Genomic DNA, 18,789 nt, shown 5'->3' with positions numbered 1-18,789 from the left:
CACTAATTTAATTGATTAATTTTTATTAAACTAATTTTTTATTAAATTAAATTTTTAGTAAATTTTTATTAACTAATGTAATTAATTTTTATATAACCACCCATACACTCTGCACCTGACCCATGCAGATTGTGGACCTCACAATCCCTCATATGTGCTATATTTCATACAATACATATATGACTATTTACATAAATATATCTATTAATGAAAAGACAGTGATCTAGAATTGCTCCAGAAAGATTAACATATGGTCAATGGATGGCAATCAACAACAACAATGGAAGAAGGTTTCTTGCATCTGGATGAGTGTCACCTGTGGAACCTTTTGTTGTTTTGGGGTTTTTTTTATTTCATCAACAAGAAGATAGATGTCAGCTGATTGGACTTGCCAGATTTAGCTAACAATGAGCTGTGGGCTGTGGGCGGGGGTTTGTCTCTTGGTTTATAGTCAACCAGCATTTGGTGGGTGTACCTGTATTTAAAAAGTGGTAGGGCCTAGTGTTAATTGATTTTGGGATCAACATTCTTTTAAGTGGGTACAGCAGTTGTCAGTCTATTTGCTGTACTGAAATAACTTGGAGTTACTGTGATGCTGGATACTGTGCCATACGTGCATCAAACACCATAATGGTTACCCATCGTGGAAAATATTTGGTAGACCTCCCAGATTGTTTCAGGTTTAGAAGCAAGAGTGGCATCCACTTCCTAAACCACATGCCTCTGGAAACTCTATGAACATAGAAAAATAATAATAGTTATAGAATAGGGTTCAGATCTTTTGTTCAGAAGGTTGCTGTGTGTCATACTCAGCTCAATAGCACTTAAAAACAAAATAACAACATTCACCTATCTGTAGCTATTATCACACTGTCATCCCAAGAAACCATTGAATGGCATTTTCATTACTTGAATATGATTATCTTTGATGTCATTCTACAATTCAACTGTTCCTACATTAGTAGTGTTGAATGTATCAAATCTTCTTGTGACAATCCCTAAATTCAAGTGGAATATAGTAAAACTTTCATTTTGGCATTCATGCATGGATTTGTTTCAATTGTAACAGTTTAATTTGAACTTACATATGAGTAACTGATGACTTGCTCTACCTTCATCTTCTAGCATTCATCTGCCTGCTGAAATTGAGCTTCTACACTGTATCTTTGGACAGGTGTATTCAATTTGATTCCTTTGTATTCCACAAGGTGATTTCCATGTGTATAGTTGTGATTTATATTTTTCAAAAGAGCTATTTGCAATAAACAGCTCATTGGTCTTACAAAATTCTCTCATAAGATGTTCAACCACGTGTCTATTACTTAAGCCACATTTTCCAAATGTCAGTCTTAGCTTCTAATCTCTGCATTAAACACACGTTATTATTAATATATCTTGATTCCATATTCAGTCAAGTTCAGACTAAATCCTTAATGTCTTCTTTTTGGCTCAGTTTTGTTTGTAAACTTAAATAATGGTTGTATTAATAGTTTTCCCTTTTATTCATATGGGTATTATCAATGATAGATAACTTTGATCTTTAATGTTTGTTTACAATGACTACCATGCCATTCCTCATCTATTTGTCATTCTTGCCATAGTTGACTATATAAGTGCTAGCTTCAAAATACCCAATCTGTCCATTTTACTCACTAATGCCTATGATATTGATCTTTGTACATTCCTTTCATTTTGGACAAATTTTGCTTTTTCTAGTTTCATACATCCTTCATTCAGTGTTCTAATTCAGAATGGATATTTGCCGTTATTTCTTCTCATTTTGAGTTGTTATATATCAGTAAATGAAAGTTCATCATTGAGTAAAAGTTTTACTGAATTCATTTCATTAGTGTAGACTCTAATTTAAGGAGGCAGAACTTCCCAAGTCACATTTTGAGTGCCTTCTTGCCTTAAGACTCATTTTCTGCCACTGTGTGAGACAATGTTGAATTACTATTCATAATCTTCCACCATGGCTGACTATATCTGAAATATCAGTAATTGAAATAGCACATTATTTTTTTGTAATCTGATCACTAGTTGAAATCATATTGACCCTGGAAACCATGACTGTGGCTTTGGAAGCATAAGTGTGTTAAAAGTAATAGAACCTTCTTTTCTTTTACAGAGAAAGTACAAGCTGAAATTGACAAAGTAATTGGTCAGTCACAGGTGCCCAGCACGGCCAACCGAGACCACATGCCCTATACTAATGCTGTCATCCATGAAGTGCAAAGAATGGCCAATATTTTACCGATAAATGCAGGAAGAGAAGTAGCATTTGATACCAATGTGGATGGATACTTTTTGCCAAAGGTAATCAGGGACTTTCAGCTTCAGGTCTTCAAGCTTGTATTTTTTCTCTAGGATTCTAAACTGGAAATCTGACATATTTTATATCCTTACCTATGCTGTACCTGCTATAATACTATTTTTTTTCCTTCCAAGTATGGTTTTAGTGCAAAATACTATTAAGTGCTAATAGTGTGGGGGGGAGTCGAGTAGGGAAATATGGATTCTATGGACAAATAAATGGAGCTCAAGTGGTTGTGACTGAATCCCATAATGCTACTAACCCAAAGGCAGACTCCTCCCATTGTCATTTACAGTCTTCAAAACCTGTTGGAGGGCTTCTATGAATCTGAACTGACTCACTTGCAGTGAATTTGGGTTTTGAGTTTAGTGGCTAAATAAGTTTAGAGAAAGGCTTCTTTTTCTTTTTTGTGATATTCTCAATGATTTCACTGTACCAATTTGTATTGGAAATTAGTTGTTATGATAGGTAGAATTCTCAGCTTCCATGTGCAAAACGCAGATTCATGTAATTTTGGTTTGTTTGGTTTTTTTTTAGCTGTTGTTGTTGTTATGTGCCATCGAGTCGCTTGCGACTCATAGCGACCCTATGTACAACAGCCCTAAACTCAGCTCTGTCCTGTGCCAATTGCACTGTCTCTGACACTCCCATCCCAATTATCCCAGTCACTGAATCAGTCCACCTCATAGAGGGCCTTCCTCTCCTGCGCTGTCCCTCCACCCTCCCAAGCATGATGTCCTTCTCCAAGGACCCGTCTTTACTCACAACATGTCCAAAGTATGTTAGACGGAGCCTCAGAATCCTTGCCACCAAGGAGCCACCCGGTTTAACCTTTTCTGGGACAAATCTGTTTGTTTTCCTAGCAGTCCATGGTATTCTCAATACTCTTCTCCAGCACCACAGCTCAAAGGCATCAATTCTCCTTCTATCCTCCCTGGTCATTGTCCAACTCTCTGATGCATAACAAGTAATTGCGAAGACCATGGCCTGTATCAGACGCACCTTAGTCTCCAGAGAGACACCATTGCTCTTCAGTACTTTTGAGAGGTCCCTAACAGCAGACTTTCCCATGGCAATGAGCCTTTTCATTTCCTGGCTGCTGGTGCTAAGACTGTTGACTGTGGAGCCAAGCAAACTAAAGCTGTGTACAATCTCAATCTCTTCACCATCCTTCCTGATGCTGCCAGTTGGTCCAGTGGTGAGAATCTTTGTCTTCTTGACATTGAGCCTCAATCCATATTGTAGGCTGCAGTCCTTGACACTCTGCAGCAGGCGCTTCAGGTCCTCTTCAGTTTCAGCAAGCAGGGTTGTGTCATCTGCATAACGCAGATTGTCGATAAATCGTCCACCAATCTTGACCCCACATTTCTCCTAATAGAGCCCAGCTTCCTGGATAATCTGTTCTGCATATAGGTTGAAAAGGTATGGAGATAGGATGCATCCCTGGCGTATACCCTTCCCAATTTTGAACCATGCAGTGTTCCCTTGCTCTGTTCTGAGCTAGTGCAACTCAACTCAGTCACTACATGCCTGTTAATAAATGTTTAAATGTTGCCACTGGAAACCATATTGTTGTTGTTGTTGAGTACCATAGAGCCAGAAGTGACCCATAGCTGACCCTCACAGAAATAGTTAATTTCACAGGAGGAGATTCCACATCCTTCTTCCACAAAAGAACTGGTGACCTCCAACTGCATGTCTTCAGATTTGCAGTAAAGCTTCTTTCCACGAGGCCTCCAGAGCTCCCTAGAAAGCACATTAAGACATCTAAAAACAATGCTGAACAGCTTTAGTGGAACTTCCAGAGTAAGAAGAAATGACTGATGATTTACTTCTGAATGGATCACGAGTCTTATCACCTTGAGTCGGGTCCTCATGAGTTAGGGACTACAAGATACAGATGTTAAGAGTTTTCATTGTGAATCTTGTAATACAGAAAACAGCAGTTCTCATGCTTATTTTGTTAAAACTTCCTCCCCCTATTTTTACTCCCTGCTAAAATATTGTATACATTTCCAAGAAAGTTGACCCAACAGAATGTGGAAATTATCAAACAATATTATTATAAGTGTAACATGAAAGCAAAATATTGCTGAATATCATCCAAAAATTGCTAGGACAAGTACATAAATAAGGAACTGGCAGAAGTTCAAGGTGAGTTTAGAAAGGGTGGTGATTACTGTGGTTTTCAGATGGATCCTAACTGAAACAGAGAATACTAGAATGAGGTCTATTTATATTTTATTGACTATGTAAATACACTTGTCTGTGTGGATCATAACAAATTATGGTTAACAATGGGACACCTGTTGTTGTTTTTAGGTGCTGTTGAGTATGACTCATAGTGACTCTATAAACAAAAAATCTGAACTCTGTTCTATCCTGCTCCATCCTCACACTTCCTGACACACAAGAGCCCATTGCAGCAGTCACCATTTCAGTCCAACTGGTTGAGGGTCTTTCTCTCCTTTGCTGAACCTCCATCCTTCCCAGCATCATGTCTTTCTCCAAGGAATGGCCCCTCCTTGCAACATGTCCTAAGAATGTGAGGCAAAGCCTCATCATTCTTCCCTACAAAAAGCACTCTGGCTACACCCACTCCAAGACATACCTGTTTATTGTCTTGGCCATCCAGGAATGTTCAGTGCTCTTTTGTAATACCTTACCTCAAAGGCGTCAATACTTTTTTGTCATCCTTTTTCATTGTCCAGCTCTCAGATCAATAGCAAACAATAAAAAGACTATGGCTTCAATCAGATGCACTTTCATCTTCAAACTGACATCATTACTCCTCAATAATTTGGAGAGGTCCCTAACTGCAGATTTTGCAATGTGTCTCCTTATTTCCTGAATGCTATTACCAAGGGTGTTATTTGTGGATCCAAGCAATATGACACTATTGACAGTTTCTGTTTCCTCTCCATCCATCATGAGGCTACCTATTTGTTCAGTGGTAATCTTTGGGTTTTTTGACATTGAGATGTAATCCAATGAAGGCTGCATTCCTTAATCTTCTGCAACAAGTGCTTCTAGTCCTACTCACTTTATGGATCTCACCCATTGGGCTGCATAGGAATCAAATTGACACATTTATGCAAGAAATCGTTGGAGAAGCTCAATATTAGCAGTCAAAACTAGGCCAGGGACAGACTGTGGATCAGATCATCAGTTACTCATATGCAAATTCAAACTGAGGCTGAAGAAAATTAAAATAAGTCCACAGAAACTAAAATATGACTTTGAATAAGTTCCATCTGAATTTAAAGATCATATTAAGAATAGATTTGAGACATTCAACACCAATGACCAAAGACCAAATGTGTTGTGGGATTATATCAAGGGTACCATCCATGAAGAAAGCAAAAAGTCATTACAAAAATAGAGGACAAAGAAAAAAATGAAATGGATGTCAGAAGATTGCACTGGAGCATTGAGAATCCAAAAGTAAGGTATTTCAAAGTGAAAGAGCTGAACAGAAGATTTCAAAGGGCAGCTCAAGAGGACAAAGCAAAGTATTAAAATGGAACGTGCAGAGCGCTGGAATTGAAGAATAAAAAGGGAAGAACTCACTCTGCATTTCTCAAGCTGAAAGAACTTAAAAACAGATTTAAGCCTCACATCACAATATTAAAAGATGCTATGGGCAATATACTGAATGGCCCAGAAAGCATCAAAAGAAGATAGAAGGAATACACAGAGTCACTCTACCAGAAAGAATTGATTGACAAGAAAAAATTTCAAAAAGTACCATTATAATGAAGAAGAACTAGAAGCTGCATTGAAGGCATTGTCAAAAAATAAGGACCCAGGAATTGATGGGATACCAAATAACTTGTTTCAGTGTTCCTAGTGTCAGGAACTTCTCCAAATACTTAAAACAACAATGTCAGTTTGAAGAGTTAAGTGTGCCGGATTCAGGACAGGTCTTTTCAATCACTTGCTACGTATCTGAGAGCTGGACAATGAATAAGGATGATGGAAGAACTTGTGCCATTGAATTGTGTTAGAGAAGGGTACTGACTACCCCATGGACTGCCAAAGGAACAAACAGATGTGTCTTGGAGAAAGTGGTACCCGAGTGCTCCTTGGAGGCAAAGATAGTGAAGCTTTATCTCTTATACTTTGAACATGTTGCTAAGGCTACTCCTTGGAGAGGGACAACATGCTTGGAAATATGGAGGGTCAGTGAAAGAAAGAAAGAAAGACTCTTAACCAGATGGATGGACACGATGAGTGAAGCAGTGTGTTCAAGGGTGTCAGAGATGGTGGAGATGGCACAGAATAAGACAAGTTTTAGGTCGGTAATTTATAGGGTCTTTGTCAGCTGTACTCTACTCCAAGGTACCTAACAACATAATAACAAGGGACTAATTTATCAGGGTGTTCTTTAGAGGGAGAGAGGGTAAAACTTCATCTCACATGGTTTGCGCATGTTGTTAGAAAGAGCCAGTCTTTGTAAGGGCAAGATGCTGGGAAAGGTAGAGAGTCAGTGAAGGAGGACAAGGATATGAGTTGACAACACTATTGCAACAATCAATTTGAACATTAATCTGCTCTTCTTAAGATCACTATGAGTCAGCTCAATGGAATCTAAGAACAACATCAAGGAACAAAGCTCGGATCAGAATCAGATTTGTTATGCTTCTAAACTCAGTGTGTTGGAGTATTTTGGTTGTTTCGTGGTAGTTGTTGTTTTTGACTTGAATCTTCTTCCCCTACTCGTGTACTTTGCCTTTGAAATTAAGAGTCATTGGACTCCTAACTGAAAAGTCTACAATTTCAACCCACCAGCTTCTCCTCAGTAGAAATTTAGAAGTATCCTCTCAATAGGACTTAGAGCCTTGGAAACTAGATTTGGGGAATGGTTTGAATAAGTTTTAAAGTTCTCCAAGGCTTGGCTTTCATTTTGTAATTTTTATCCATGGTTTCTTTTGTAGCCACCTTAGTGAAAGTCAATTCCAGGTTCAGGATAAACTCATGTCCAAGGGAACAAATGATGCCCAATCTGCATCATCCTCATGATCAACTTTGGAACACATCTTTGTAATTCATGGGATTTTCGTAGTTTATTATTATCTTGCTAACTTCCTCAGTCCTCACAAAAGAATTTTATCCCACTCTCGAGGACTCCTAGGATTTCTGCTAGTAGTCTTGCTGTGCTCTCTTGTGTCCTCTCTAGAGACTACACAAGCTCATATCACCTCCCTTGTTTGATCTCCACCCTACGTGTCCTGGAAACCTAGTGAGGTGAGTTACATGTTGGGCTACTAAAGAAGAAAAGAACTTTAGTGAGTGGCCGATTGAGGAAGGCATTACTCACTCAAATGAGGTGGTTTGATGTCACCAGCTGCTCAACAGAACAAATATGTGCAATCTTCTCCCATGCAATTGGCAACCTCTTGCTGGAGGGTCAGCTATGATTTGTTTCAGGCAATGAGCTTGTTTTGATAGCAATGAGTTTGAGTTTTGCTAAAGAAGGGTTGTGGTTTGAATCCACCAAGCCACTTTCTCAGTAGATGTGTTGTGTGGGTCCAACCTTACCTGAATCTTTGCTGCCTTCTCTAGGGAACCATGATTCTGACCAATCTGACTGCGCTGCACAGGGACCCCAAAGAGTGGGCCACTCCTGACACCTTCAACCCGGAGCACTTTCTGGAGAATGGACAGTTTAAGAAAAGGGAATCCTTTCTGCCTTTTTCAATAGGTGAGTCATATTAAATAGGTATATGAAGGTTCCTCTGTTAGCCCTCCCTCCTTTTCTTTCCTGTAGTCCGTTACTTTAGGTGGAATATTCCTAGATGGTCTTCACCAGAATGACTTCATCTCGGTAAGTGACAGTTGCAAATCCCAGGACTGAGAAATTCTTTCCCTTTTCTTCTGAGCGTTCCCTTTTCTTGGATGGAGATTTCAGCTTCATCTTTTTCTGCAATCCTCGTTCCTATAACTACACCACACCCCAGCTATTCAGGGAAAAGAGAAACTCAAGTTTTGCCTCCTTACTGCAAAAAAAAAGGTTTTTGAGGATCTTCCATCTTTATAAAAATTCAAATCAGGTATATTTGCTGTTGTGTTTGTTTTGTTTTAAAGGCAGTCCACTTCATGCAGATACTCAGATGGTTCATAATGAGGAGACAGGAATGGGGGAAAACAAGGTGATTATTTACCATCATATGTATCAAACACTGACTACAAATATCAGTGATTAAACCAAACCTGAATGTTTCTATCAGCAAAATCTTGAGCAGTGCAGAAGTAGGAAAAAAGAAGGTAAGAGGCATGCATAGAGACACTCTACACACACACATACACACGCACACACACACATAAACACACAAATATACTTACTCTGAACCCTTTCAGGATAGTTAATGTATGATAAGGAACCAATGGTAATGAGAGAAGATATTCAAGTTATGAATGAAGGCACTGGCAAGAAGGAGAGAGAGAGAGAGAGAGAGAAGGAAAGTTAATGTATGCTAAGGAACCAATAGTAATGAAAGAAGATATTTAAGTTATGAATTAAGGCATTGACAATCAATTAATCAATTTATTAATTTTAAAGAAAGGCCCCAGGAATTGATTGCATACTACGGAAATTATCAAACAATAATGTTAAAACATGCACAAGTAAAATCTTGCAGAAGATTATTCAAAATGGTTAAAACAGTGTCTCCACAGGAAACTTCCTGAAATTCCAGCTGGATTCAGAAGATGCTATGGCAGAAGGAATATCATTGCTGATGTCAGATGGATCTTGCCTGAAGGCAGAGAATACCAGAAAGATAGTTTCTTGTGTTTTATTGATTATGCAAAGGCATTTGATTGTGTGTATCATAACAAATTATGGCTAACATCAAGAAGAATGGGAACCTGAGAACATTTAAGTTTGTTCATGGGAAACATATGAAAATATGAAGCATTTTTCAAGAGAACAAAGTAAAGTAAGTTACTATAAAATAAAAAAAAATTTATTAAAGAGAGAGAGAGAATAAGGTAAACACTTCATGGTTTGAGATCAGGGAAAGTGTGTATCTGAGTATGTGTCTTTACTCCGTTATCTATTCAATCTGTATACTGAGCAAACCATTTGAGAAGAAGCTTATTTCTTCATTATATGAAGAAGAATGTGACATCAGGACTGGAGGAAGACTAATCAACAGGCTGCATTATGCAGATGAGCCTGCCTTGCTTGATGACAGTAAAGAGAACTTGAAAAACATGCTGCAGAAGATCAAGGACTATAGCCTTCAGTACAAATTACATCACAACATCAAGAGCTAAAAGTGTTTACTATGAACAAATAGACAGCAACAGATAGATTGAGAAAAGACTGAAGTTGTCAATGATTTCATCTTACTTGAATCCACAATCGATACTCTTGGTACTGGTAGTCAACAAGTGGAAGGCATGTTGTATTGAGAATAGCTGCTGTCAAGAGTTTAAAATGCTAAAGATTCCCATTTACTATTATGATGCACTTGATCCAACCCATGGTCTTTCTAGGTACTGCCTAGAAAGGTAGTATCTGAAAGGTAGACAAAGAATAGCAGAAGAATCAATTCCTTTGAGTTGTGGTGCTGGGGAACAGTATTGAATATCTCATGGATTGTCAAAAGGACAAACACATTGCTCTCAGAGAAAGTATAGCCAGGGAGCTGCTTATCGGTAAGGATGGTGTAACTTGGTATAACATATTTTGGGTATGTGGTCAGGAGGGGCCAGTCTTTGTAAATGGACATCATTCTGGGAAAAGCGGAGGGTCAGAGAAAAGAGGAAGAGTCTCAACAAGATGGATTGGCACAGTGACTGTAACAATGGGCTCCAGCATGTCAGAAATCATGAGGATGGGCAGAATAGAACACTCTTCAGATCTGTTGTTCATAGGGTCAGGTCACAATGAGTTGTAGTCAACTCGATGACAACTAACAACAACAAAACTGAACCTGGATCTCCCTTCAGAGGTTCTTTTCCTTTTTCAACTTTGAATACTATTAAAAATCTGATGAATGTTTTCACATGGTTTGAAAGTTAAAGGAGAGGCTACAGTGAAAAATTATATTTCTAAGCCAGCCAGTTCCAAAAGGTTTTTTTGTTCTTACTTTTTATACTTAACTCATAGTATATAAACTCAGTAAGAAAATAATTTGGCATGCTGTGTTAAATCTATTATTTACATTCATTTCCCAATGATTTGGTTCCATAAAACTTGTGTGTGTCCAGTCTTATATTTAAATCTGTATCCAATGAAGAATATTAACAAATATTTATAAAACAGATTATATGTCTTTGAATAAAATTATGATTCTGTGACTATAGATTGTTATAAATTAATGAGTAATTAAATATTTGGGAAGGAGGGCATCTCATTATCTATGAATGCCAACTAATGAACATTGAATGAAAAATGGAATTTGGAAATCACCATCCAATAACCATAAAGGTAGAAGTTATTTGACCAATAAACACAAATAGAGGCTAAAACAAGTGGATGAAAATTCCAGGAGTAATCCTGTTATTGTTGTTGTTGTTGTTATGTGCTGTCAAGTTGCTTGCAACTTATAGCAGCTCTATGTACAACAGCTCTGAATCCTGCATTATCCTATGCCAAACTTATTGTCTCTGACACACCTACCCTTATTACCCCAGTCACTGAATCTATCTATCTCATCCAGGGTTTTCCTCTCTTGCACTGCCCCTCCACACTCCCAAGCATAATGTTCCCCTCCAAGGACTGGTGGCTCCTGCAGCATGCCCAAATTATGTCAGAATCCTTGCCTCCAAGGAGCAGCCTGGTTTCATGCTACCTAGGATGAACCTGTTTGTTCTCCTAGCAGTCCACGGTATATTCAGTACTCTTCAAAAGCACCACACTCAAAGGCATCAATTCTCCTTCTATCATCTCTAGTCATTGTCCAGCTTTCTGATGTTGCAGCGACCATGGCCTGAATCAAGTGCACCTTAGTCTCCAAAATTACCCAGTCTCAAAACATGTATTAACCACAGAAGAAAAAAAAATAATTTTAGGGGAAAAGTTGTGATCAAAGTTACCATCACCAATGAGTTAAAAACCATTTTCATCTGGTCAGATTCAGTAATAAGAACCTAACATCATTTTTGTGACATTCCTAAGACAAAACAAAACAGAACAAAACACACCACAAAAGACAAAAAACAGACAAAAAAACCCAACCCCAAACCATTCAACATTAAGTTAACTCTGAAGAAATAAAAGTGACACTTAACAAAATAACAGGTTTGTGGAAAAAAAGTCCTGGTGGCAAAAGGCTAAGTGCTTGTCTGTTAACCAAAGATTTAGCAGTTTGAATCCATCCAGCTACTCCATGAGAGAAAGACCTAGAGGCCAGCTGACAAAAAAGTATAGCCAAGAGAGGGGGTCAGGTGGGGGGTGGGCAGGGAGAAAAGTACAACAATGAATGAATGGAAATCCAAAATCTCTGTAAATGTTCATTAAAATTAATAATAATAAAAAATGTATAGCCAAGAAAACTCAATGTGGCAGTTCTACTCTCAGGTCTCTATGTATCAGAACTAAGGGAGAGAGCTCAAAATCAGTCTTCTGAAATGTGAAAGTAATGAAAATTAAGACTGAAGAATTCTCCCAGACTGAAGATTAAAGAGACTTAAGAGCTAAATGCAGCACATGACCCTAAATGGGATCTTTCTATAATAAAGGAATTTTATTGTAACAAATGATAAAGATTGTAATAGAATTTGGAGATGAGATGATGGTACTGTATCAATACTGATCTTCTCAATTTTATTTTATACTGTGCTTATTCTGGAGAAGGTCCTGTTTTTAAGGATATATACTATAGACTTCATAGATAAGATAGTCAACTTGTTAAAGAAGTCAAAGTTCTGCCACCTGCTGACAGAAAATTATTCTTGGAAACAGGAGTTGGAGTGCAAAAACCAGAGATTTATTTTATTATGAGGGTCTCAAATCTATCTCTTGCCTTTGGAGATGAGAGTTTATATAGGGAAGACACAAAAAAGCAGAAGAATGTACCTGAACTTCTTCATTATGTTCTCCTGTTCAGGTCTTTGTGCCCAACCATTGTGTTCTAGACGAATTGGCTCTGTCTTGTTAAGGCCTCATGAAAACTTAACACCATTCATATGTCACAGTATAAAACAGGAGTAAATAGCATGTGCTTTAGTTGTTTGCAATCCCAGCCTTTATGTGTGGGTTTCTTAACTTTGAGAAATGGTAACTACTTCTTCTGGCTTCTTCCTGCTGACAGAAGAGGTCAAAGAGAAAAATCCTAGTTCTCTAACAATGGCATACTTTGGTAGAACATATTCCACTAGGTTTTCTTCACATTAGATCATATCATACATTGTCATCCTGGATCAGCTGATAGGCATCCATCTTCAGTGTTGCAAGGTGCAATCAAGTTGAGTATGACTCAGGTAACCCGATGAACAACAGATCAGAACCTGATCCTATGCTTCTCCAACCTTGTGGTCTCTAATATGCCCCAGCCTATTGTTGCAGTCACTGTGTCAATCCATTTTATTGAAAGTCTTCCTCTCTTTCTCTGCCTCATACTTTTTTCCAGCATTGTGTATTTTCCATGGGACTAGTTCCTCCTGACAGCATTCTCAAAGTATGTGAGATCAAATGTCACTATCCTTGCCTCTAAAAAACACCCTGTTTTCACTTCCCCCAAGATAGACTTTTTTGTTCCTTTGACATACCATGGACTAGTCAATACTCTTCTCCAACACCACAATTCAAAGGCATCAATTCTTTCTTCCATTGTCCACCTTTCGGATACATAGGAAGCAATTGAAAATATTGTGGGTTGGATCAGGTCACCATTTTACTGGCCCAACTAAGGTAAAACACAAGAGAGAGGTAAAGTATCAGCCACTTGTAAGGATAAGATCCCCTCTACTTGTATGACAGTCAAGGTCACGCCTGGGGAGATTCCTTCCCAGTTTACTGAGACTTTAAATGTAAATAAGAGAACCCAACGAACAGTTGTCATTGTTTAACTTTTTCAGCTTAAAGTTCACAGCAGGTACACCAGAATACTGCTGGCTAGTTTTCTTTTCTACTTTGATTATGGTGTTTGTCTTCTTGGCTTCACTCTAGAATGATGTGCCCAAGCTAACTTGAGAGTGCTAACTTGGGAGATGAATGAATGGTTAGGAGTGCTTCTATTGAGCCCACTCATTAGAGACTCAGTTGGTCCTGAGAGAATGGATTTTTCCAGACTTTCAGCAGCACAAGCTTCTCACATTAACACTTGTAGAGAGATGTATCAAAGGAGAAAGATCACTGAAGAGCATACTGGTATCTATGTAGTAATGTCATTGATAAAATTAATAACAGAACGTAGGGGGCAAACCTATTCTCTCTTATTGACCTCAATCTCTGAGGTTGGGAAGCTTGACTTACTTAGGGATGGCCTCCAATACAGTAATTCCCAAGGGTTTAACTAAAGTCTATTTCAAGAGGATCACTCAAATACTAAGCTAGGCAACAAGCAACACTTGTACTTAAGTTGTGCTCATTTTTTTAGCACATTTTAGACAAAGTTTTCTCCTAAGTGTGGTTAACCATTTTTATCTTTTTTTTTTTTTTTTAACTTTGCTGCAAGCTCTAGGGTGAATATTTCTAGTTGAACAGCACATCAACAGAGAACTACCAGAAGTCCAGGCTGGGTTTAGAAGGGGTCATGGTACTAGAGATATTGTAGCTGATGTTAGATGGATCTTGGCTGAAAGCAGGGAATACAAGAGGAATGTCTATCTGTGTTTCATTGACTATGCAAAGGCATTTAACTGTGTAGATCATAACAAACTGTGGCTGACTCTGAGAAGAATGGGAATCCCAGAACACTTGATCATTCTAATGCAAAATTTATACTTGGACCAGGAGGCAGTCGTCAGAACAGAGCAAGGAAACACTGCATGGTTAAAAATTGGGAAGGGCGTACGCCAGGGATGCATTCTATCTCCATACCTTTTCAACCTATATGCAGAACAGATCATCCGGGAGGCTGAGCTCTATGAGGAGAAATGTGGGGTCAAGATTGGTGGACAATTTATCAACAACCTGCGTTATACGGATGACACAACCCTGCTTGCTGAAACTGAAGAGGACCTGAAGCGCCTGCTGCAGAGTGTCAGGGACTGCAGCCTACAATATGGATTGAGGCTCAATGTCAAGAAGACAAAGATTCCCACCACTGGACCAATTGGCAGTATCAGGATGGATGGTGAAGAGATTGAGATTGTACACAGCTTTAGTTTGCTTGGCTCCATAGTCAACAGTCTTGGCACCAGCAGCCAGGAAATTAAAAGGTGCATTGCCATGGGAAAGTCTGCTGTTAGGGACCTCTCCAAAGTACTGAAGAGCAATGGTGTCTCTCTGGAGACTAAGGTGCATCTGATACAGGCCATGGTCTTCACAATCACTTGTTATGCATCAGAGAGTTGGACAATGACCAAGGAGGATAGAAGGAGAATTGATGCCTTTGAGCTGTGGTGCTGGAAAAGAGTATAGAGAATACCATGGACTGCTAGGAAAACAAACAGATTTGTCCTGGAAAGGGTTAAACTGGGTGGCTCCTTGGAGGCAAGGATTCTGAGGCTCCATCTAACATACTTTGTACATGTTGTGAGGAGAAACCGGTCCTTGGAGAGGGACATCATGCTTGGGAGGGTGGAGGGACAGCGCAGGAGAGGAAGGCCCTCTATGAGGTGGATTGATTCAGTGATTGGGATAATTGGGATGGGAGTGTCAGAGACAGTGCGATTGACACAGGACAGAGCTGAGTTTAGGGCTGTTGTACATAGGGTCACTATGAGTCACAAACGACTCGACGGCACATAACAACAACAACCCAAGGGTTTACTTATTTATGGAGTGACTTGGGCTGTGAAACTCCTCCATTGTTAATTTGAAAGTAAATTGAGGAATAATTTCCTTAAGGAGCTCTGTTTTCCACCCTTTCAAGGCATGCTTCTTAGCCATAGGGAGTAGTTTCATGCAAGACACTAAATGCTTGCATTTCCAGGAACAGGATCTTTCTTACAGGGCTTAACTGGCACCCAGCTGTTAATTCTCTTTATAGCCTCATTTCTTTGCTCTCTCTAGCTCTTTGGTGGAGTAGAGAGGCAGGGGTTAGTTAGAGGTGTCTAAAAGTCAGTGAGGTGCTCTCTCACCTATGTGGTTACCTGGAACTCATAAGTGCTAGTCACTATGCTCGTCCTCAGACCCCAACACCCAGAGTCATCTGATCTCAGTCATCTAATTCAAACCTTCCTGGTAGGCATGAAGTGATGCATTGAGACCCATTGTGAATACTCTCTTCTTGAAAGAGAGTAATATTTCCTCTGGGAAGGTCTAGTAGTCACCCTTTTTTCAGGATGTGCTCTATTCCAGCATCTGGTACTGCTGAAATAGGCACACTGATCTGCCATACACCCACACACATATTTCCCTTGAGGAATCTCCTTTTTGCTCCCATCTCCTTGTTTTCTCTTGATGTTACTGGGGTGAAAATTGAAGGTGACTGCTCTGAGATCAGCTTTGTCCTTCATCTTTCACTTTTGTTAAGCCATTATGAGGACTCTGGGAGTTAATGGGTGTGTTAATGGTAAAGAGTTGTGCTGCCAATCCAAAGGCCAAAGTTCAAGTCCAACAGTTACCGAAAAGTAAGCAGTTTCCCCCCATATTATTGACTGTTTCTGAAAGCCCAGTGGAGGGTCAGCTAGGAGTTCCTTTTGACTGGATGGTACATGACCATAACAACGAGACCTCAATTTTTAAACATTTTGAGTGTTATTTCTTTTTTTTTCTTTTTTCTTTTATTATTTTTGTGTGTGAGTGCCGTCAAATCAGATCTGACTGGTACAGGAGAAGACTACCCCTCCTTCTCCAGCAGAGCATCTATCTGGTGGATTTGAACCACGTACCTCTGGGATTGCAGTGCAACATTTTGCCACTAGGCCACCAGAGCTCCCTTTGAATGCTATTTCTTAAAGCTGACCTGTGAGCATCCTCAAACCTTCTAGCTTCTGCAACTTCTTTTTTAAATCATTATTAGGTTAGAAGATGAAGGTCATTATTAACCATGTAGGCATTCCCTCTGCCATGTGGGTCAAGATCTGTATCCATTACTCTTTTTAGGAAAGCCACTGCTTCCTTCTTTTCTCTTTGAATTACTTCTGGAATTTTTTTGCCAGCTCCTCAATTTCGGAGACCCAGTTTTTCCCCACTATTAGTCTCAGTATAGGTTGCCAGGATTGCTTGCTGCTCCGTATTTCTTATTGGGATCCCATCGAGAGTGATGAGTGGGAATACTTTCAATCCTGAGGGCACTGTTTTCCTTGTTGGGGGTCAAGACAGTTGAGCCTTTTTGCTTCTTTTTGGGCTTAATTTAGTACTATACAATAGTCTTCAGTACTTAATACGGTGGTAAACAGGGCATGGATATTTGCCCAAATAGATAGATGGCAAAAAATAGAAGAGGTCTGCAATCTAATTGAATTCATTCCAGTAGGTGTGGCATGATTTTTCTGGTTGTACAAAAAGAAAGTTGAGAAGTGTATAAGCATCATGCTCCAAGGCCACCCTGCTCCACCTATTCCTTTGGTGGTTTCCCTCCATGGAAATTTCCCTGCCAAAAGCTGGTAGATTGAACCATATGGCTCTAGGCTGCAATCACAACTCCTTATCATTAAGCCACCAGAACCCCCTTAGCTTCTGGTGTTATTGTTGTTATGTTCCACAGAGTCATCTGTGACTCATAGAGACCCTATGTACAACAGCCCTAAACCCTGCTTTATCCTATGTCAATCTCACTGTCTCTGACACACCTACTCTCAATACCCCAGTCACTGAATCAATCCGTCTCATCGAGGGTCTTACTCTCCTGCCTCTACCCTCCCAAGCATAACATCCCTCTCCAAGGACTGGTCCCTCCTTGCAACAAGCCCAAAATAAGTCAGACAAAGCTTCAGAAATCCTTGACTCCAAGGAGAAGGCTGGTTTAATCTTCTCCAGGACAAACCTGTTTGTTCTCCTAGCAGTCCATAGTATATTCAATACTCTTCTCCAGCACCAAAGCTCAACGGCATCAATTCTCCTTCTAGTCATTGTCCAGCATTCTGACACATATCAAGTGATTGAAAAGACCATGGCCTATATCTGACGCACCTTAATCTAAAGAATGACATTGTAGTTTTCAGTAATCTTTGATACTTCAATCTCTATTATCACAAGGTGTTTCCCCTTACAAAGATACTAGTCATTGGATTGAGGACTCACTTCACTCTAATAAGAATTATTTTAACTAATTCAATGTGCTGTTGTATGTATCAAGGAGGCACCAACTCATAGTGAACCCTCCAGCAGGTTTGCAGAGGTAGTAAACCACATGGGGGAGAATTGTCTATCTCTCTCTGATGGATTTGAACCATGTGTTGGCAGCCCAGCTTCCCACCCTGATCATGCCTGGAATGACCCTATTACTAAATGAGTTCCCACATTGAGTTTCTAAGTAGGACAGAAGTCGTCACGTACACTAGCCACTAAGTAGAGATGCCTTCAACTTTATGATCTCAGGTCTGACATTTCTCTTTACACCTTTGGAGAGCTTCCCTTTAGGGATTTGAAAATTATTTGTTGTTATTGTTGTATGTTTTTAAAATTCTAATTTATTAATTTTGGGAAAGGCTTTAGACTCCTAATTCCTTCTAAAAACTCGGGCCTTCTTTATTGTTTGACTCCTGCACCTCTTGTGCTTTCTCTGTTTGTTTCACAGAGGCATTTGAGTTTATAGAAGGGCCTTACTGTCTTAGACTAAGCACACCCATGTGATTTAAAGACTTAAATCATCCTCTTTAAATAAAAGCTGGGGTGGGAGGGGCAGGCAGGGCTTGTAAGTGCTTCCTCTATGCAACTTTCCAGGATGTGGGGAAGCATTTCTATCCTTCAGAGAAGAGAATTCAATCTCTTGTTTTTGTATTTCAGGAAAACGAGTATGCCTTGGAGAGCAGCTGGCCAGGGCTGAGTTGTTTATTTTCTTCACTTCCTTTTTGCAAAAATTTACCTTCAGAGCCCCACCCAATGAGAAGCTGAGCCTGAAGTTTAGAATGGGTGCGGTCCTCTCCCCTGTGAGCTACCGCATCTGTGCTGTCCCCCGAGAGTGATGCTGCTGCTGGGGGAAAGCAAGCATCGTGGAATGTGTCCTCAAAACAAGAGTGCCTGCTCAGAACTGAGGGACAAACAGAAGTGCCTCTGAGGAAAGACAGAATTGGACTGATAGGAAACTGAACCCAAATACCAACTCTACTGTCTTCTCTGAAGTAATCCATAGGCAGAACTTTTACATTCTAAGTGATTTGCCTTTTCATCCATAAAATGAATGAAGATGATAATTCCTCTCTCCAGAAAGTTATTGTAAGAATTAAAGGAAATAATGGATATAAAATGT

The 18,789-nt window shown here is 39.5% G+C and overlaps 1 protein-coding gene across 1 annotated transcript in view; it reads left to right on the top strand.

Moving 5' to 3' along the window:
* Nucleotides 1-18,505, top strand: part of LOC102856502 (cytochrome P450 2J2-like) — a 52,846-nt gene extending 34,341 nt beyond the window's left edge. Inside the window, exons 7-9 of the mRNA XM_006879744.1 lie at nt 2,129-2,316; nt 7,880-8,018; nt 18,327-18,505. Of these exons, the coding sequence (XP_006879806.1) occupies nt 2,129-2,316; nt 7,880-8,018; nt 18,327-18,505 (506 nt within the window). The remainder of the gene's footprint in view (nt 1-2,128; nt 2,317-7,879; nt 8,019-18,326) is intronic.
* The last annotated feature ends 284 nt before the right edge of the window (nt 18,506-18,789 follow it).

Source organism: Elephantulus edwardii, unplaced genomic scaffold, assembly GCF_000299155.1.
Source record: "Elephantulus edwardii isolate Elephantulus edwardi_28Jun2011 unplaced genomic scaffold, EleEdw1.0 scaffold00005, whole genome shotgun sequence".
In the NCBI taxonomy this organism is placed as follows: domain Eukaryota; kingdom Metazoa; phylum Chordata; class Mammalia; order Macroscelidea; family Macroscelididae; genus Elephantulus; species Elephantulus edwardii.
Note: the sequence above shows the minus strand (reverse complement) of the source record. Positions and strands in the feature narration are given on the sequence as shown.